At 42.5% G+C, this 21,622-nt stretch overlaps 1 protein-coding gene across 1 annotated transcript in view; it reads right to left on the bottom strand.

Annotated features, from left to right (window-relative positions):
- The window catches only part of CUL1 (cullin 1), a 331,942-nt gene that overhangs the window by 27,728 nt on the left and 282,592 nt on the right, over positions 1-21,622 (bottom strand). Inside the window, exons 16-17 of the mRNA XM_030203694.1 lie at positions 5,759-5,890; positions 4,222-4,314 (exon numbers count right to left, since the gene is read on the bottom strand). Of these exons, the coding sequence (XP_030059554.1) occupies positions 4,222-4,314; positions 5,759-5,890 (225 nt within the window). The remainder of the gene's footprint in view (positions 1-4,221; positions 4,315-5,758; positions 5,891-21,622) is intronic.

Consider the following 21,622-nt stretch of genomic DNA (forward strand, 5'->3'; position numbering starts at 1 on the left):
AAGGACCGTTTGAACCACCATCTTGGATCCTGCTCCGTTGATTCTGTTGCAGGTGTTGCCTACCTCCAGCTTTCGTCAGCCTCTGGTAATCGTTGCCTCTCTCCTGGCCGCATGCTGCTGCTGTTGTTTCCTCAGTGCCTCGTCTGTGCTATCTGGGCACTGCTGCAGTTCCCGTTTGAGGATCGCCTTGCCTGGACCTGTTCAAGTCACTCTGTTTTTGCCTAGATCTCCATCATCACCTGGATTTCTGCCGTCCATCTTAGTCTCTCTTCCCTTTCCCTTCTTACCCTGTTCTTTCGCCCCTAACTAATGTAATGTAATTGTAACTGATTTCACTGTGCATTGTAAGCCACTTTGAGTCTGCTTCAAGTGGAAAAAAGTGGGGTATAAATGTCCATAAATAAATAAATAAAGGATTAAACCATCTACCAGAACAGCAGTGGCGTTCCGTGGTTGCCCGACACCCAGGGCGGATCGCCACTACTCCCCCCTCCCCAGGGTGCAGGGCAACACGGCACGGCACCCCCCCCCCCCCCGTCCCCACAGTCCCCACTTGCCTTCCAAGTTCCAGCTCCATCTACCCCAGCGTGGCGCCCCTCCCCCCCAAGCAGTCCCCACCTGCCAACCAGGTTCCAGCTCCGCCCACCCTAGCGTGGCACCTCGCATCTGCAACGCTGCTGTAAAAAGAAGAAAATCGCCTCATCATTGGCCCTTCCCTGTGTCCTGCCCTTGAGGAAATAGGAAGTTATGTCAGAGGGCGGGACACAGTGAGGGAAGGACAGACGACGAGGCGATTTTCTTCTTTTCACAGCAGCGCTACAGATGCGAGGCGCCATGCTGGGGTGGACGGAGCTGGAACCTGGTTGGCAGGTGGGGAACTGCGTGGGGGGGGGGGGGACGCGGCGCCACGCTGGGGGTGGACGGAGCTGGAACCTGGTTGGCACGTGGGGACTGCGTGGGGGGGGGGGTGGATGGACGGTGCAGAGCACCCCCCCACCCGTTGACACCTGGGGCGGACCGCCCCCCTTGCTATGCCACTGCAGAACAGCGAGTCCCTAAAAGGAGAACTGGTGATGGAAACGATGTCCTGAAGGTTCCCTGTGGCCTAAGACCACTGGGTTAATAGGGTCCATTAAGTTTGACTCAAACTGAGATGTAGCATGAGAGTTACATCAATATCTCATCAGCTGATACCTGCTGATTCTGGTGCACTTCTAGTACTACTGATGTGAGTTAAGATCTGCTGCTGTGGAAGAAATGCAGATGCCAGAGTTCTGTCTAGCAGGGCTCCAATGAATTCCAATTTTTGTGATGGGCTCAGTTGTGACTTGGGAAAGTTTATGATGAACCTGAGTAGCTCTAGCACCCAAATGGCCACATGCAATGATTCTTTTGCACTTTCCTCTGATATGCTCTTGAACAGCTAATCATCTAAGTAGGAAAACACGTGCACCTCCAGTCATCACAGAGTGCCAGCACACTTTGCTACACTGCACACAATGTTCTGCAAGTACATGCTCATGAAGAGCATAGCATTCTGAATGAATTCCTTCTCAAGACACTCCACAGTCCTTGCCTCTTTACCCAGGGGCACCAAAGATTAAGGGCCTGATGCCAAAAGTCCCCATTAAAAACCGCATGCGTTTAGATCCTTGGGAGAACTTACAGATTTGGAAATAGCAAGCGATGCTCAAAGGAAATTGCATGCAAATAAGCTACACACATTTTAGCAAGCAGCTTGGTAGGGAAAGCACCTAGCACATGAGCAAAACAGTCTCTCGGTGTCGCTGTCATGTGCTAGAGCTGGTGTACTCTTTCCTTTCCTCTGCAGTACTTGCTTGCTCCAGACAGTGTCTCTCTATCTCCTTTCTCTTGCAGTGCTCTGATGCTAGCTCCACCTTCCTCATGCAGCTTACTTGCCTTCCCCTTTGTCTCCGATTTCACCTGAGAATCTCCTCCTTGCTCAAAGCACCCCTGTCATCACAAGGGCTTTCCCCAGCCAATTGGCTTGTTTCTCTGCCCCTCCCCCAGCTGACATCACAGGGGCTTTCTCCAGCTGATTGGCTGTCTGCTTATTTATCTATTCCTATGCTCTTCTCTTCTCACTGGCACTGCTTGCTATTGAAAAAAAACTCTCCTCCTTACTGAAAGCCCTCCCTCCAGCTTGTTCTCTGCCCCTCTAAAGCAATTCTCTGCTCTCCAACAAATTTTGCTATTGAAAAATGCAAGAAGACTGCTCCTCCCAGAAGTCTCCCTTACACAGTGACAGCTTCAGACCTGACAGAAAATTTTGCAAGTTAGGTGGTCCTTTCTATGTATCACTCAGAAATGCCTGTGCATCGCTCAGAATGCTCATTTTAATACTAATTAACTGTACTTAATATATTTGCATAGGACTATCATTAGTTGCTACACTAAACAGTAAAAACCACACAGATCCAAAAAGGGGGGGGGGGGGGGGATGTTAACTCTAATATAAACTGAGGGTTTATATTTCAGCATTCCTCCCCTTCCATTCTTCCTTCTCTCCCTTGTGGTGTCCGGCGTTTCCTTCCCTCCCTACCCCGTGATGTCCAGCATTCCTCCCTCCCCTGCCAGAACTCTGATCAGGCCGAGTTCTCACCAACTCCCTCCCTCCGAACAGGCAATGCTCACACTTAGTTCCTTTCTCCACCCTGACAAACTCTCTCCCCCTCCCCCCCCCCCCAGATCCACCTAAGGCAAAAATGAGGTCTTTCTTTTTTAAAAGTACTGGCTTCAAAAGTAGTGAAGTAAAGTAGAAAGTCTTATATAGGAAAACACTCGAGAAAAAGTAAAAAAAAGTATAGCTCTTAAAACTACTTTTTTATTACAAAGTAAAAAGTGTTCTTAACAAGTTGGACCACAGAATCTAGTATGTTTACAGGAAATACATATTGTAATTATGAACTGCTCAACTTGTAATCTGTCTAGATCTCTGTGGGTACAATGGAACAGGAACTTAATAAATGAAATTACAAATCTAAACACATACCTTTTTAACAAGCTTGTTAAATTTATTTGTGAGTGGGTGGAGGAGGGAAGGCGTTTTGTGCTTTACCATTTCAAATGATTGCTGCTTTAAAAATTTTTAATAGCTATAAGAATAGCATTTTTAAATGAAGATTAATTTTACGCTTGTAAATATTTTGACAGGCTTCCACATGGGAAACGCCAGCAAGAAAGGGTGGGAATGGGAAACCCTAGCTGAGAGAACAAGGCGATAAAGCCACTGGTGCCCACTGCTTCCCCACTCCTCCCCCCCAAACCCTAACGAGGTCAGACAAGCCAGGAAATGGTAGCAGCAAATATCCAGTCGGCTCTCTCTTGGCTCAATGGTTGGCTGATTGCTTAGCTTGCTGTAGCAAAAAAATAATACACTCGGCCCAGTACTGCTGCAGAGTGCAGAGCAGACACAGTGAAGACTCAGACAGAGCTAGCTGACTATTAGTTAGTAGCAGTGACTAATGCTATGTCGCAGGCAGTGGGCGAGCAGCACTACTTCATTCTGGCTGCACATGGAAGATTTTGGAAAATTCGCTCAGCTGCACGTGGATGTCCTCATACACACGTACCACTAGTCTGAAGCTGCTGGCCTGTGCGTGTGAGCCTACATTAGTCCAGTCAGAGAGGGCTTACTTCAGCACCTGGAAGTCGCAGCAGCCATTTTTACCAGGGAGACGGATGAGCAGGAGCGGGATTGCTCCTGTCCCAATGGGCCACTAGACCACCATAGAGGTACAAGTAGGCCAGAGGGAGGGTCTGGGAGGTTATTCCGGTGGGAGAGAAACTAAGTGCGAGTCCTGTCTGTTCAGGGTGGAAGAGGGAGGGAGTCAGTGAGAAATCTGCCAGTTCAAGGGACAGCAGTGGCGGAGAGACACTACCAGGATGGAAGGAATGGTAGGAAAGACAGACATCATGGGGGTGCGAGGGAGGTAGGTCTCTAATATACATACTGAGAATACATTTTTTGGCCAAAAAGTCTCAGTTCATATTCTAGTATATACAGTATACGCAGACATATAAAAAATTCTACATTCAAGTAACCAAATGTTTGAGTAGCATTCTCATGTAAAAAGCAATATTCATATGCTTACAGCAAAATGTTATTTCCATCAAGCAGCAACTATAGGCAACTGTTATATGAACTCGCCTGTCTTCCCAATGTAGTTATTAAACTGAGGCATATAATTACAACACTACCATTTTTATCTGTGTGCTGTCCGTTAGCTGCTGTACAGTGTAGGCATCTTCTGTGTTATACTGCAATAGGATTGCCATCTGGAATGTGGAGGCCTTCCAGATCCACCAGGAAAAAAAAAAAAAGAGAGAAAATGATTAAATTCATCATTACAAATAAAGAAAAACTATTTCCACAGCCTCTAAAAAGCATACAGTCTAAGATGATACCAACAAAACAAGACTACACAACTTTATTTTGTTCACAATTTGGTTCCTCAGGCAACCCATGTCCCAGATCTAGTTAGGGCTTTTAGTTGCTATTGTAATGTCATCTTATTACTTCTCCTCTTTATTAGGCATCAACAAACATATAAAAGGAAACAAATCAGACTGTGCACACAAGCTCAGATAATGCCCTTTTAAAATTAACCTTTACTTTTTCAATTTTTGTTTTACAACTTTGGAGAGCAAAAGCTACTTTTGAACATCTTTCGTGTGCACTTGGGACAAAATCTGAAGTCACTGACTTAATTCTCTGCCATGATGAGATCAATCAAGCAAAATCAAAATGTGGAAGATTTTCTTCAGAGAGATATCTGGCAACAGAAAAATCAGCTAGTAGCCCTATGTGACACTCTAATCCTAGTAAGAAAGGTGGGATAAAGGAAAAAGGCTCAAATTTTTTTTTTTTTTTTGGGGGGGGGGGGGGGCGGGAAGGGGGAAATAAAGCCTGACTAGGAAACTGAGAACAAAAATATTAAAATATTTTTAACAGATTAATAAAAAAATTTTTAAAAGAAATAAAAAGAAAAAAGTACTAAGGCAGCTGAGTAGCCTGCAACAAAACCTTGCTGGCAGAACTAGCATGACTAGAAACAGGTGCAGTAATACTGTAGCATGGTAATTCCCAAGCAAGCTTACAAAACACAGTCTCTGCTAGAAAGCTCTGGAAGAGGAAAGTCTAAAGCAGCTAGGACTCTTCAAGCTTGGAGAAGAGACGGCTGAGGAGAGAGATACGACAGAGGTCTATAAAATAATGAGGAGAATGGAATGGGTGGACATAAATCACTTGTTTACTCTTTCCAAAAATATGATGACTAGGGGCATACAATGAAGCCATTAAGTAGTAAATTTAAATTGGATAAAATATTTCTTCATGGAACGTGTAATGAACTTGAATTCTTTGCCAGAGAATGTGGTTAAAAATAGTTAGCTTAGTAGGGTTTAAAAAAAGATTTGGATAACTTCCTAAAGAAAAGTCCATAAGCTATTACTAAGATGGACTTGGGGAAAATCCACTGCTTATTTCCTAGGATAAGCAGCATAAAATCTAGTTTACTGTTTTGGAATCTTGCCAGGTACTTGTAACCTGGATTGGCCACTGTTGGAAACCAGATACTGGGTTTGATGGACCTTCGGTCTGTTCCAGTGTGGCAACACTTATGTTATGTTCTTACTGTTCCACTTGGCATCATACAGTCATGTGATCCAATTGTGTGGTTAAACATAATTCTCTTTTCAGAGTACAAAATTTCCTCAATGCCCCTTTTATGCTCACCTGTAAAGTGTATCTGTTTTTAAAGCAATTAGTAACCAGTTCCCCTTTAGACAGCTGATACAGCCAGGTAAGTTTTCTCCCACTATGACGACTGGCATAAAATGCTGTAAACCGCTGGTAACTGCGTTCCAACTGTGGAAGACAAATATATATGCATTTCTACAGAACTTTTATAGTAACTTTTTTTTTAGTAAGACAGAACCCCCCCCCCCCCCCCAACAATTTAAGATTGTCATGCCATTATTTTCTCCTAAAGTGTTGAATTTACAGCCACCTTCCTTTTTTTACCACACACAGTAAAACCAAGTTACTTACCTGTAGAAAGTCGCCTTCATGAACAGCAAGATTCAAGTCATCACAAGTGGGTGATAATATCCTACAAAACTTGATACAACAGCTTCTATAGCTTCATACAAGTTCTAGAAGATTTTAGAGTTGTGAACACAGATGTGCTGTGCCATCACACAGTGCCTCAGTTGCTATACTGTTTGTTATCATGCAATTCCTAGATGAAGTGGGAAGGTATGCGAGGACTTGAATCCTGATGTCAACAGGCAACACCTAGTACAAGTAACTATTTTCCCCAAAGACAAGTAGCTATCAAATCCTCACGTGTAGGCCTGCCCAGCTACAGACTGCACTCTTCACAAAAAAAGGGGAAGCATGAAGGTACTGCCAATGGGCAAATACTAAACCTGGTTTAGATGGTTATATCCACACAGGAAATGAAAGAAAATGGACCTGGGATGGAGTTGTTTTCTAAACCTTAAAGAGATTCCACAGGACAAAGCTATTATAGCATTGGGATCCTTTTTCCAAAGGATAAGAAGATGTGAATGTATTAATAAAGTCCAACAGCTCTGCAAATCTCTACAGAAAACAATATTAAATTTATTTATTGTTTTATTTATTGATTGGGAATTATTAACCGCCTTTATGAAGAGATTCACCCAAGACGGTGTACAGCTGGTACAGTTTAACATAAAAGTTACAATTTTGTTAACAGTGAAACAATAGTAAAATGACCAAGTATAAACATAAACACAATAAATAAGGTAAACTTGAAAACATCAAACTGGAACCTAATAGGACTAATACGAAACAGGATAAAAAACACAAATTTAACAGCACTGAAATTCCAATTTCAGAGATATAATATGATGTCAGCATAGTAACAATGAAATATCTAATAAGAACAAATTAGAACATTCAAATAACATAGCTATGATACTAATGCTTTTCTATAATACAGCTTATCATATAGCTGAGGGGCCAAGTGCCGATATATAGATTGTGAGCAATGCGTCAGCAAATGCTGACAAATTTAGTTTTATATAAAACAATTTCACCAGTGTTTTATATTATCAGTTTATTACACCAGTTTGAATTAATGGAGATCCCTAAAGTATAGCAAAAATTTAGTTTTATGGCATATGTATTACATTCAACATCAATAGAAAAATAAAATTTATATAACTAAACCATTTGCTGTAATTCTGTCAATTTGCCATGAGAGAATATGTAATACTAACAGTCTAATGGCTCTGAATTGGTCAGGTGTTTTTTTAAATTGTTCATTCAAATCTTTGCTTACACCAATATCTGGAAACATTCTCTGAAGTTAAGAAGTATATTCAAACCCACATGCTTGCTTAAGTTTGGAGATTGTCTACTGACACTGCCATGCCTTGATATGATCCTACAAGGTCAGGACTGCTTGGGTATGAATGAATGAGATGGGAATTCGCTAGCGAAATGGATACGTTTGCTGGGCAATGGGCGTCCCAAGCATATCTGGAGAGAAAAGAAAGAAGCCGAGTGTACTGTTCAAAATATAAGGGCTAAGGTTCACTTCCGTGGGTATATGGCTAAGGATAAAATGCTAATAAGGACAAGGTGGAAATCAGAAGCCACCTTACGAACTTTGGACAGGTATGCAGAACCACCCTATTGTTGAAAAATCTGGTAAAAGTGGATCAGTCACTAACTGTGCTGAAGTGACCACCACCAAATCCCAAAGGAGAAATTAGGTCTTACCTGAAAATGTTCTTTCCTCTAGTCCCACCAGACCACCTCAGAACTTGCGGGTTATGTCAATCAACCAGCAGGTGGAGATAGAAAATACGAAATTGTGCTGTGGTCATAAGGACTGTATGCAGCTCCAACAGTTCAACATTTGTTACAACCAAGCAAGCAGTGAATAAATATATAAGCAAATAACTATCATATAGAAAAGGAAGAACTTGACCAGAGCACAGACAACCATGCCACAAACAGACAAACCACTTCTATATGATTAAGAAGGGCAGGTTCCTGGAATAGTCTGGTGGAACAAAAAGAAAAAACAAATTAGCAGGTATTACCTAATTTCCCATTCCTTAGCATCCCCCAGACTATTCAAGAATGTGTAAGATGTCCCCAAGTAATTGTTTTAAAGGGAGGGAAACTGCCACCATTACTTTAATACCTGAAGCCTCAAAAGAGGCATCTTGTTGTTGCATACCTCTTCTAAGCACTACAGGCTGGATGTTTTAGTACAAGGACCACGTTGCTGCTTTACATATATCCAGTGGTAAAACTGTTTATAATTCTGTCCCAAAAGTGGCTACACCTCTAGTGGAATAAGCTGCCAGAAAAGGAGGCTGCTTACCAGCCAGAAGATAAGCAAACAAAGTTGATTCTTGAATCTATCTAGCTATAGTAACCTTAGAAGTTGGTTGCTCTTTTTTTTGGCTTGACTAGATAAGACAAGACAAATAACATATCTGATCTCCAGGTACCTCTTAAGATCTGGGAGCCTCATGGAGGGAACTTAGTACCATACTCATCTTGGTAAAAGGTTGACTGACTAGTTTACATGGAAGGCGGAAACTACCTTATTTTGGGAAAGAAGGAACCCAAAGGACAGAGACTTCAGCCTCTGTGAAGTGAAGAAAAGGGTCTCTATAGGAGAGAGGGTCTATAGTTCAGAGACCCTTCTGGTTGAGGAGATCACCATGCTTGTTTTTTTTGGAGAGGGGGGGGGGGGGGGCTGCAATACCTGAAGCACTTAGTTTAAATTCTAATCTTGACAGACTATCCAAAAGGTGGCCATAGACAGGAGGCATCCTTTAGGAAACAGACAACATCCAGATGAGCAGCTAAGAATGTTTTCTCTAATCAATCCCTATAATATGCCAGTGCTGTAACTTGGACCCTCAAGGAGCCAAAGGCCTGACCGTTCCTGAAACCCTCCTAAGAAAGGAGAGAACAAAGAAACGAAAAGGAGGAAGGGCCTTTTCTGCACACCATGCCTCAAAACATTTCCAGACTCTAGCATAAACAAATGACATATACCTCTTTTGAGTTTGAAGTGTGGAAATGACATCCATAGAATACCTTCACTCCTCCACTTTGATCTTTCAAGAGTCAAGTTGTAAAACTAAAAGGGGGACAGATCTTCCACGAGAACTGGACCCTGATTCAATAGCTCCCTGTCCTGAAGAGGCCTGAGAGTCAAATTAGATCCACATATCAAGTCTGAAGCCACAAGGATGACACTGCCTCAGTGGCTGGATTTCTTCTTTAGAACTTGGCCCACCACTGGCCAAGGAAGAAAAACAGAGAAGCTCCCCCAACAGCCATGGCTGGATTCATGCATCCGTTTTCTTCGATCCCAGCTTTCTGCAATGGCTAAGAAAATGTGCCGCCATAAAATCCTTTACTGGGAAGCTCCCAACAAGCTACGAGTTGGAATATGTGCTCTGCCAGCTTCCACTTTGCTAGATCTAGGAGTGCCTGCTGAGAAAGTCTCCCTGTAGTTCTTTGAGAGTCCACCATATGAGCTAATGACAAGCTGAGCAGATTCTTTTCTGCCCAGCTGAACAAAAGGTGTGTGCATGGGAACTCCCCCTTGTCTGTTGATGTAGGGTACCGCACTGCATTGGCAAAGATTCACATTTGCTTTCTCTTTAGGGACAAAGCAAAGGCCAGCAAAGCTTTCCAAACTGCCCATAATGGTCTCTGTTTTGAACCACTTGCCTTGTACTATCTGAATTTGACAATGCACCTCCCAATGTCCCAAGCTAGCATCCATGGTTACTATTGTCCAATTTAATATGAGCAAGGGGATTGCTTTGTATAGCTTGGCGGCCTGCAACAACCAGTTTATGCAGCCCTTCACCGGCTCATTTACTGGAGATGACTATCGATGACCTGGGTAAATGGGGGACCAGCGAAAGAGGAGCTATGCTTGCAAAGAATGTATACGAGTGATCACCCACAGAAAGACTTCCAGAGTCACTGCAATGAGATCCAGTACCTGCATATAGTCCCATGGCCACTGGAAGATCAAGAAATACTGGACCTGAGAATGAAGTTTCTGAATCCTATGTTCCGGAAGCAGAACTCCCTTACATTGTACTGAAAATCACTCTGAGATACTCCATAGACTAAGAAAGTAGTAACTTGCTTTCTTCTGCATTGATTAGCCATTCCAGAGACTGGAGTAACTGAACCACCTTGGAAGGCACTTGGGAATTCTCCTGCAAGGAAAAGGCTCTGATCATCCAAGCAGGGATGAACTCCGATTCTTTCATGGCAAAGGAGTGCTGCAACCATCAACTTGATCTTCAAGAAAGTTCTGGGGGTGATAGCTAGACTGAAAGTCATGGCCTGAAACTGAAAATGTTGATCCCGAACGATAATCTTCAAAAATTGCTGATGTGGAGGCTACATCAGAATGTGGAAACAGGCCTCTGAGATCAAGGAAGGTGAGAAATTCTGCTGGATGGACTGACACAACGATGGATCTCAATGTTTCCATATGAAACTTACAAACTGAGAGTCTGATTTACTTTTTTTTGAGGTCCAGAACAGAATGAAAGATGCCGGTGCCACATTTCTTGGTAATTATAACTGTAACTATCACCTTATGTCTACGAGCGAGGAAAGGGTTGCCAAACTGTTCTTTGCTTGGTGATGTGTCTGCATGATTTCAACAAAAAACTCTGACTGGATGGGAAAATCTTTGCTTGTATCTCTGATGATGTCCAAAAACCATGATCTGAGGTTATCTGGATCTACTCCTTGAGAAACTTAGATAGGCCCTCCCCCTATAGAAAGCCCCAAGGGATGGACCAGGACCACCATTATTAGGAAGCCCAAGGAGCATTAACTGATCTAGAGGAGCCCAAATTCCCATCCTGCCCCTCTCATCCTGAAAGGAAGGCTGTCAGGACTGGATACGAGGACACTGGAAAGCAGTACACCATCCTGGTCTGTAGCACCTAGCATCACAGAACTTGGTTTTGGAAGAGGAACTGGTCTTACCCTCTGAAAAACACTGTGGCTGGGCGTTTCCTAAGTCATTCACCAAATCAGTGAGATCCTCCCTAAATAAAAGCTTTCTTCTACAGGGAAGATTACCTAGCTATGACTTGGATACCACATTTGCCACCAAATTCCTTAACAACAAAAATGCCAAGCAGTGACAGCAAGAGCCATGGTTAGAGCTAGCACAAACTAAATCATACGTCTGCCATATATTTTAGCCCTTTTTCCAAGCGAGCCACACACTCTTGCTACAGATCTATATCTTCATTCATGCTGTCGTCCTCAGTTTGGTACCAATAAAGGAAGGCTCTAGTCACAAAGGAGTTCGCTATAGAAGCCCTAAAGAAGCTACTTAAAGAAATGGTTTAATGAAGCTTCTAACTTCTGATTCTGAAGACCCTTTAAGGCTAGAACAGTGGTCTTCTTAATAACTTTAATCCCAAAATTGTTTTACAAAAAATCATCTGGTAATAAGCAATACAATTTAGCCGTGGCTCTGCCAACCTTAAGACCAATATCAGGGGACTTCCATTCTGCTGCTATTAACTCTTGGATTGCCTGACGCACCAAAAAGGCTTTAGATTGATATTTGTGGCCCCTCATAATAGAATTCCCTTGAACTGAGGAAGTTGTGGTAGCCAGGATTAAAGGAGAAAGCAGTTCTGCATGTTTGCTGTAAAGAGTATGAATGGGTATTTTAGATACATATAAATATAGTAGATATATATGAACTATGTTCCAAACCTTCATGACTGCATTCTTATTTATACTATAGTATTTGAAATGAATTAAACCTGATTATACAGGTATTAATAAAAATCAAATATTCTGAAGCACTGAGAAGGTAATTTTAAAATGCATTTCCATAAGTAAAGCCGTGCTTTACCAACAGAAATGTGCTCTTGTAAAACTGCTCTTCCAAATACATGCATAAAAATGTGCGTGTAAGTCTTGTATGCATCCACTTTCGCTTCAGAATAAGTATTACAGAGTGGAGAATAAACCAGCAGATCAGTATAATATCCAAAAATATTTTATTGAAGATACCGTATGTTAGACAATTGCCCGACATAGGCAGTGTTTCGCCCAACAAAAGGGCCGCATCAGGGGCTAGTCTGTATCTTTCTTAAACAAGAATAAACGCAAATTGCATATCAGGACAAGGATAAAAGGAATTTTTTAAAAACCAGCATAAGCAGTACAAAACAGCATCTCCTATTCTGACAGCAGACTTTTACCGATTACTTGGCAACAGAATAGGTTTATTCTTCACGTTGGATTTTGCAGATCGTTTGCCTTGCTGTTTTCTGATAAGTATTACAGAGAGCAGGGTCTAGACAAATCTAAGATTTCTTTGAGACAGGAGAAATTGCAAAAGTGGCGCTAAGAGACTTGAGGGTGAAGAACAGGAATTTATAGAGGCTGATGAAGATAAAGCAGAATTAGTCAATATTTCTGAGAGTAGGAACAGAAGCAAGGTAGATGTTAAATGATTTCCAAAAGACAAGAGGCGCTGTCTATTTCTATGTTCAGTTAAAGAGACAGAAGCAGACATGATACATCTGAGGCTACTGAAAGAATTTATGGACGTTCTGTCAGCTCCACTGCCTCACATTTTCAATGCTTCTTCAGAATCAGGAGTGATTCCAGAGAACTGCAGATGGGTGGATGTGGTTCCACTCTGCAGCAGAAGTGAAGACTAAACAAAAACACTGTTAAAATTAGAAGATAGGGTAGTTTCTGGAATCCAATAGATTACAGTATCTGAGTTGTATTCTTTTAATAGAGGTAGCCTTGTCAGACAAATCCAATCATTTGATTGGGATAACAGGGGAGTTGGACTGGGGAGAGTGATATGTGTGATATAACTGGATTTCAAAACAAAATAGGGAACAAACCATATGAGCATCTGATAAAGCATATATAAACTATTTTGTTAAAAAATTGTTAAGGAAGGTATCATATAAAGAGCTGTAGCTTACAAGTGCTACACAAGGCTAATGTTAAAACAGCTAGATGCTCAATGGTTTCCAATTCAAGCTAGGGTTGAGTCTGCACTATCATATTTAAGACATCACATGGTCTTGCACCAGAATATGTGTTCTCTGTTAACTTTTTTTTGTTTACCTTCTTTTAAAGCTGTTAGTTGTGATGGATGATATTTTTTTACTACTACTGATTTCTATTGAATTTCCCAGGTATGACTAGTTTTCTCTTTATCAGTAAACCACACAGATCCCACAAGGTTGCTGTGATATAAAAGTATTTTCTGTAGTTTAGTTGCAACATCAAACAGTGATAGTCTTACAACCACACACCTTCACAATGTGTGTATTGTGATATTCAAAAGTTAGTGAAATATGAAGGCTCAAAAATGTGATAAGACATCAAATGTCCCGATTATACTACACAAATAATTATCCACTTATCTATCTTGGGCAAATCACTTAACCCTCCATCACCTCAGGTACGAACTTAAATTATGATCCCTCCAGGGACAAAAAAAATAACTGTACCTCAATGTACACCGCTTCAATAGCTTTCAGGTCTGCAAGCCTGAAAGCTACTGAAGCGGTAAATAAGTAAATAAATAAAAACATGTTTAATGAAATGATGCTCAAGATCCTATATCCTTTTATTTGTGTATGTTGTTCACAAATCACACTGCCAGTTATTCAAATAGTCCTCCCTTGCTAATACAGAGAGAACCAGCATACTAATAATAGCCTTCATTCTTCAGATGCCCATATGGATTGTTTCCTTTTTTATTTTGATTAATATTATTGGAACCAATTTTCTGCCTCTGTGGGATTTTTTAATTAGATTTCAGCAAGGCTTTTAACATCGGGTGATTTATAAATAGAGTATGGCATTCATTTTTGAAGCAGATGCAAAACTCAAAATGGTCAGAAACACGTCAAAATCGTGATTTTCAAAATGCAGAATTTGGACATTTTATGCTGTTCACCTAAATATCAAGGGGGAGTGTTTTGGGAAGGTCAAAATTAGGATTTCTTCAGCAATAATGGAACGGGAAGAAATGTGTCCAGGTTAAAAAAAAATAGGAAGTTTTTATCTAGATCTGTTTCAATCATATTCAAGGCACAAAAAAGGCTCTGACTGAGAATTAAACCACTGGAGGGATGAAGGGGAAATGGGACTTGATATACCGCCTTTCTGTGGTTTTTGCAACTACATTCAAAGCGGTTTACATAGTATATACAGGTACTTATTTGTACCTGGGGCAATGGAGGGTTAAGTGACTTGCCCAGAGTCACAACGAGCTGCAGTGGGAATTAGAGAATGACATGGAGACAAAGTTTGTCCCCATCCCTGTGAACTCTGTCCCCGCCCTGTCCCCGTGAACTCTGTTCCTATCCACAGAAGTCTCACTGTTTAACCACCCTTAAGATTTACCTTTGGGTTTAAAAAGCAAAATCATGTGCTTGTAAGGACTGCATAAACAAATTAAAACAAATGCCCTTAAAATGTAATGATACTGGCCTGGCGTTGCCTGACAAGGAGGGATCCAAGATGGCGTCATGATGATTTATCGCACCGGCAGCTCCCAGATTTTACCTTGAGTCACTGGTTGAAGCAGCTCCTTGTTCCTCAGTTATGGGGAAGAGGAGAGGGAAGGTACGGGAGTTTCCCTCAACCCCCACTGTGACCCAGGCTCCAACACAGATGACCCTCGAAAGATCTGGAATTTCAGCTGGACCCATACAGGCGTCTTCTCCTTCTGTTGGAACTGACGCTTTGGCGTTAGTCAGCAGTGTAGACGGGGCTTCTCTAAGCGCTGTTTGCGAGCGGCACCACCACAGCCAGGAAGTAATGCAGCTACAGTTGGCCTGACCCCAGCTGTGAAGAACCGGGTGAACAGGGAGGCCAAGCTTCCGTAGCAGCTGAGAATTTGATTTTTGGTCAGGAGATAATACAGAAAGCAGCACAAACTCTACCTCAACAAACAGTGAGTACTCTCTACCAGATATCCAATTCAGTTACTCCTGATGTATCTATCCGGGTTTTTGTGAAACCTACCATTGTGACATTGGAGTCACTTTGGGACTTACATCTGATATGCATTCTTCTTTAAAAATTAGACTTTGAAAAATACTAAGGTTATAAAATCTTTGTCTGAAGCTGCTCTTCTCCAAGCACAGGAAACCATTCAGCAGTCTTCTAAAATAAATTCTCTAGAGACTAAAATTCAGACTTTGGAATCGCTGGGTACAGTTTCAATTAAGGATAAGAATTTTACACATCGTTGGTTGGAATATTTGGAAAATCAAGTTAAGAGACATTTTGAGACTGCTCAACTTTCCTAGGTCACCTCTAATTTCACCTGTAGACATGGTTAAGAAATATCTTAAGTTCTGGGGATGCTAGGTGATTCATTACCACCTATTACGCGAGCCCAGTATTTACTGGTCTTGGGGAAATCTCCTGGTGAGACCCTTCAAGGTCAAGCTCGAGATGGTATGAACCTCACATCCTCCTTGGAATCACTGTTGGAAGTAATTACACAGCGAACTACTATGGTGGTATCTTTTGCATTGGAGATGGATCGCAATGCTGTTTTGAAACTTTCAATTAGACATTTGGATATTCAGTTCCTGGGCTCTAAAGTTAGAATATTTCCTGATCTCCCAGAAGAAACACAGAAAAGGTGTAAGGCCTTTTTGACCTTTCGACCAAGGATTTTGGCCTTGGGCGCCAATTTTGTGTTGAAATTTCCTTATGTTTTGTGTTATTTCAAGGTAAACAGTTTCAATTTTTTGAACCAAAGCAACTAGAGGAATTTCTTGAAGCTAAAGAAGGAAAAAATTTCATTGTATAATCTCATGTGCACACTGTAGTGACAGGCTGGGTATATGATGGGTATGTGATAATCGAGTGATATATTTTTTCTTTTTCTCAAACTCTTAGATCCTACAAAGTTTATTGTGGACAAAAGTATCTCTTTTTCTTTCTTTTATCTCTCTATATAAAACGCACCTCCAACGTTCTAATGAAGCCTCTCTTAGCCAACATTCTAAAAGTGAAGGGGGTGAGATCGCTTTGTGTCTGCCCCGCCCACGCGTCAAACGTGATGACGTCGAGGGCGGAGCAATGACACTCAACCAATCGCATCGCTCACCAGTGAAGCGTCAGGGAAGGAGGCGGCGCTCTCGACGTCTAGCCTTCCCTTCGCTGTGTTCCGCCTTCTTCTGACGTCAAGGATGACGTCTAAAGAAGGCAGAACACAGCGAAGGGAAATCTAGACGTCGGGAGCACCGCCTCCTTCCCAGACGCTTCGCTGCCGGAACCGCCACGGAGGTAAATTTAACAAGAAGAAAAAAAAAAAAACGCATGTTGGGGAGACAGAAGAGGGTGGCCAGTAAAGTACAACAATGGGAGCGGGAGGGCAGGGGAGAAACGACAGCATGGATGCGAAGGGGGGGGGGGGAGGAGAGGGCGGGCCAGGCTGGGACATGGGAGAGAGAGGAGCATGGATGCGAGGGGGGGTCATGGAAGGGAGAGAGGGGACTTGCTCGAAAAGGATGAATGGAGGCGGCAGGGGACAGAGGAGCATGGATGGCCATGGATTGGGAGGGGAGGGCTCAGGGAGAGAGGGGAATTGCTGGAAAGGGATGAATGGATGGATATGGATTGCAGGGCAGGCCTCAAGGAGAGAGGGGAATTGCTGGATAGGGATGAATGGAGGGGCCAGGTGACAAAGGAGCATGGATGGGCATGGATTGGAAGGGCAGGACTCAGGGAGAGGGGAATTGCTGGACAGGGATGAATGGAGGGCACAGATGGGCATGGATGCATATGGATTGCAGGGCAGGCCTCAGGCAGAGAGGGGAACTGCTGGATAGGGATGAATGGAGGGGCCAGGTGACAGAGGAGCATGGATTGGAAGGGCAGGACTCAGGGAGAGGGGAATTGCTGGATAGGGATGAATGGAGGGGACAGATGGGCATGGATGGATATGGATTGCAGGGCAGGCCTCAGGGACAGATGGGAATTGCTGGATAGGGATGAATGGAGGGGGCAGGTGACAGAGGAACATGGATGGGCATGGATTGGGAGGGCAGGGCTCAGGGAGAGAGGGGAATTGCTGGAAAAGGATGAATGGAGGGGGCAGGGCACAGATGGGCATGGATTGGGAGGGCAGGGCTCACACTCTCTCTCTCATATACAATGTCTTTCTGACTCTCACTCTCACACACTCTATCTCACACTGTATCACATTCACTCTCTATGTGCCACACAGTCACTCACACACTCGCTTGGTCTCATACACTCACTCTCACAGAGAATCTGTGTCTCACACACTCTCTCTCTCTCGCCCACACACACACACTCTCTCTCACACGGTGTCTCACATACACACTTGCACACACTCTCATTCTCACACACACACTCTGTCACAAACACACTCACACCCAGACTCACTCTCTCTCTCACACACTCACACTTTCACTCTGACTCTCAAACAGTCACTCTCACATACACTCTCCCAAACATACACACTCCGAGGAAAACCTTGCTAGCGCCCGTTTCATTTGTGTCAGAAACGGGCCTTTTTTACTAGTATTATTATATGTAACTGTATCAGTTTTCAATTTCTGTTTTATCTCTTTCCTTTTTTTTGGGGGGGGGGGGGGATATATTGGTTACAAATTAATATAAATAAAAAAAGTAATACTGGACTGGTCTGGCAAGCAATAATGAAACAGTAATGGAATAGTCATTCAAATAGCAAGCACTAATTTTTCTAATCATTCTACAACTCCAAGCACATTTAATTCTTTTCTCACTATACAAAACAGGGAACCACAGAAAAACTGAAATATATTAAATATATTAAAAGCAGGAAGCCGGCAAAAGAATCGGTTGGGCCGCTGGATGACCGAGAGGTAAAAGGGGCGATCAAGGAAGACAAAGACGTAGCAGAGAGATTGAATGAATTCTTTGCTTCGGTCTTCACCGAGGAAGATTTGTGTGGGATACCGGTGTCGGAAATGATATTTCAAGCGGACGAGTCGGAGAAACTTACTGACTTCACGGTAAACCTGGAGGACGTAATGGGGCAGTTCAGCAAACTGAAGAGTAGCAAATCTCCTGGACCGGATGGTATTCATCCTAGAGTACTGAAAGAACTGAAAAATGAGCTTGCGGAGCTACTGCTAGTGATATGCAATTTATCCTTAAAATCGAGCGTGGTACCTACCAGAAGATTGGAGGGTGGCCAATGTAACGCCCATTTTTTAAAAAGGTTCCAGGGGAGATCAGGGAAATTATAGACCGGTGAGTCTGATGTCGGTGCCGGGGAAAATGATAGAGGATATTATTAAAAACAAAATTACAGAGCACATCCGAGGACATGGATTACTGAGACCGAGTCAGCACGGCTTTTGTGTGGGGAAATCTTGCCTGACCAATTTACTTCAATTCTTTGAAGGAGTAAACAAACATGTGGACAAAGGGGAGCCGGTTGATATTGTGTATCTGGATTTTCAAAAGACGTTTGACAAGGTACCTCATGAAAGGCTACAGAGGAAATTGGAGGGTCATGGGATAGGAGGAAAAGTCCTATTGTGGATTAAAAACTGGTTGAAGGATAGAAAACAGAGAGTGGGGTTAAATGGGCAGTATTCACAATGGAGAAGGTTAGTGGGGTTCCTCAGGGGTCTGTGCTAGGACCGCTGCTTTTTAATATATTTATAAATGATTTAGAGATGGGAGTAACCAGTGAGGTAATTAAATTTGCTGATGACACAAAGTTATTCAAAGTCGTTAACTCGTGACAGGATTGTGAAAAATTACAGAAGGACCTTATGAGACTGGGCGGCTAAATGGCAGATGACGTTTAATGTGAGCAAATGCAAAGTGATGCATGTGGGAAAAAAGAATCCGAATTATAGCTACGTCATGCAAGGTTCCACGTTAGGAGTTACAGACCAAGAAAGGCATCTGGGTGTCGTCGTCGATAATACACTGAAACCTTCTGCTCAGTGTGCTGCTGCGGCTAGGAAAGCGAATAAAATGTTGGGTATTATTAGGAAAGGTATGGAAAACAGGTGTGAGGATGTTATAATGCAGTTATATAGCTCCATGGTGCAACCGCACCTTGAGTATTGTGTTCAATTCTGGTTGTCGCATCTCAAGAAAGATATAATGGAATTGGTAAAGGTGCAGCGAAGGGCAACTAAAATGATAGCGGGAATGACGACTTCCCTATGAAGAAAGACTAAGGAGGCTAGGGCTTTTCAGCTTGGAGAAGAGACGGCTGAGGGGAGACATGATAGAGGTATATAAAATAATGAGTGGAGTGGAACAGGTGGATGTGAAGCATCTGTTCACGCTTTCCAAAAATACTAGGACTAGGGGGCATGAGATGAAACTACAGTGTAGTCAATTTAAAACAAATCGGAGAAAAATGTTCTTCACCCAACGCATAATTAAACTCTGGAATTCGTTGCCGGAGAACGTGGTGAAGGCGGTTAGCTTGGCAGAGTTTAAAAGGGGGTTAGACGGTTTCCTAAAGGACAAGTCCATAAACCGCTACTAAATGGACTTGGGAAAAATCCACAATTCCGGGAATAACATGTATAGAATTGTTTGTACGTATGGGAAGCTGGCCAGGTGCCCTTGGCCTGGATTGGCCATTGTTGTGGACAGGATGCTGGGCTTGATGGACCCTTGGTCTTTTCCCAGTGTGGCATTACTTATGTACTATGTACTTATGAGATCTCCCTCAAGAACGCCAGACTAGTCTGTAAGCTGTGTAAACACTGGTAAAAGAGAAACAGAAATGTATTTTCTCCTGCACTCTGCAAAATACAAAAATAGAAAAGATGTACATTTCACAAAGCAGGCACGTCTCAGCCCTTAAAAAGTATTAAATAAAAATATTTATTTTCTACCTTCGTTGTCCGAGCACTTTATTTTTCTAACTGGGCTGGTCCCTGTCTCTTTTCCACTTTCCATGTGTCAGTCTTCTCTAAATTCTTTTCCATGTTGGCGTTTCCATTTCTTCTCTCTCTTGGCTTCCTTTCCTTCTCTACATCTGTCTTTCATTTCATGCCCCCCCCCCTTTTGTGTTTATCCTCCTTTCTCTCAGCTTAGTCTCCATTTCACTTCTCATCTACCTATTAGCTTGTACCGTTGCTCCCTCTCTTACTTAATATCCAGTCTCCTAAACCCCTATCTTTCCCCATCTTTCACCAACTTCCTTAGCCCCCCATTCCCATCCTATTAGCCCTCATCTACCCTCCACTGAATCTCATTACCCTATCAGTCCCCAGCTCCATCCTTGTTTCTCTTTCATTCCCTTGCTTCCAAGGCCCATACCCCATGCCCTTCCTTCCTCTCCCCCTCTTACAAGATCATGTCACTCTTCCTCCCTCCCTCCCTTCCTTCCTTCCCTCCAAGGTCCTGTGTCGTTTTCCCTCCCCCCCTCCCCACAAGGTCTTGTGTCTCTTTCCCTCCCTCCCCCTCCCAAATTCAGTGTTGCTCTCCCAATCTTCCTACTTCCCCCACCCCCAGGGTCAGTGTCACTCTTCCTCCCTCTCTCCCTCCATTCCCACAAAGTCCGGTGCACCCGCCCTCCCTTCCTTAAATTACTTTGAGTCCTTTCCCTTTCATCTTCATCCTATGACTACTCGTTCCACAGCTTCCTTTCAACAGAAAAAGGTCCACCTCCTCTGCATTTAGAGCTATTTAAATGTATCATATCTTCTGTATCTCACGCTTTCTTCCAGAATACATGTATTTAGATCTTTAAGTCTGTCCCCCATATGCTTTTTATAAAAACCACTGTCCATCTTAGTAGCTGTATCCGACCTTAACTCAAGAGATTTTCTCCAGAGTATCACGTGTCAATAAGTTTTTCCTGCTTTCAATAACAGAGGTCTTAAGCTCGCAGCCATGACAGAAGCTCTTGATGCTGTCTCAAAAGCATCAATGGTTTATCTGATCATATGTTTTCTAAACTCCTTACTTCTACCCAGAAGTATCCTCAGCTTGGTAAATTTGTCTTAGGGGCATCTGCGAAATCTTACACAAAGTGCCAGCCATGTACAGGCTCATGAAGAGCTGCTAATGTTTAATGTTCAATAAGTATGACTACTCAAGAATAACTTCAATGCGGTGTACAATTAATCTTATTTTGTTATGAATTTTAAATGCAAATAAAAATAATAAAATTAATTAAAACACAACAAAATCATTTAGACTGCAAACATCTAAGAGCACGATAAACAACTATGAAACAAAACAATGTAACAGATATAAATATCCATGAATAAGAGCAATATCCATATCTTACAAAAGTACAACCAACATTCCTTTAAGCGTCAGCTTTTCTCGTTTGAACTATATTCCTTCCATTCATTTAGGAGAGCCCTCTTTCCCAAATCCAAGTGTTGCTTGTATGCCACAGTATTAGTATTAGAACACCACCACTACTGGTTCCTAATAATCATCTGCCACAGTAGAACAATTTGCTCAATGGTAGGCATAGCTAAGTAAACATTTTCAAAATCTTTAAGCACACAC

This window comes from Microcaecilia unicolor, chromosome 1, assembly GCF_901765095.1.
Source record: "Microcaecilia unicolor chromosome 1, aMicUni1.1, whole genome shotgun sequence".
Taxonomy (NCBI): domain Eukaryota; kingdom Metazoa; phylum Chordata; class Amphibia; order Gymnophiona; family Siphonopidae; genus Microcaecilia; species Microcaecilia unicolor.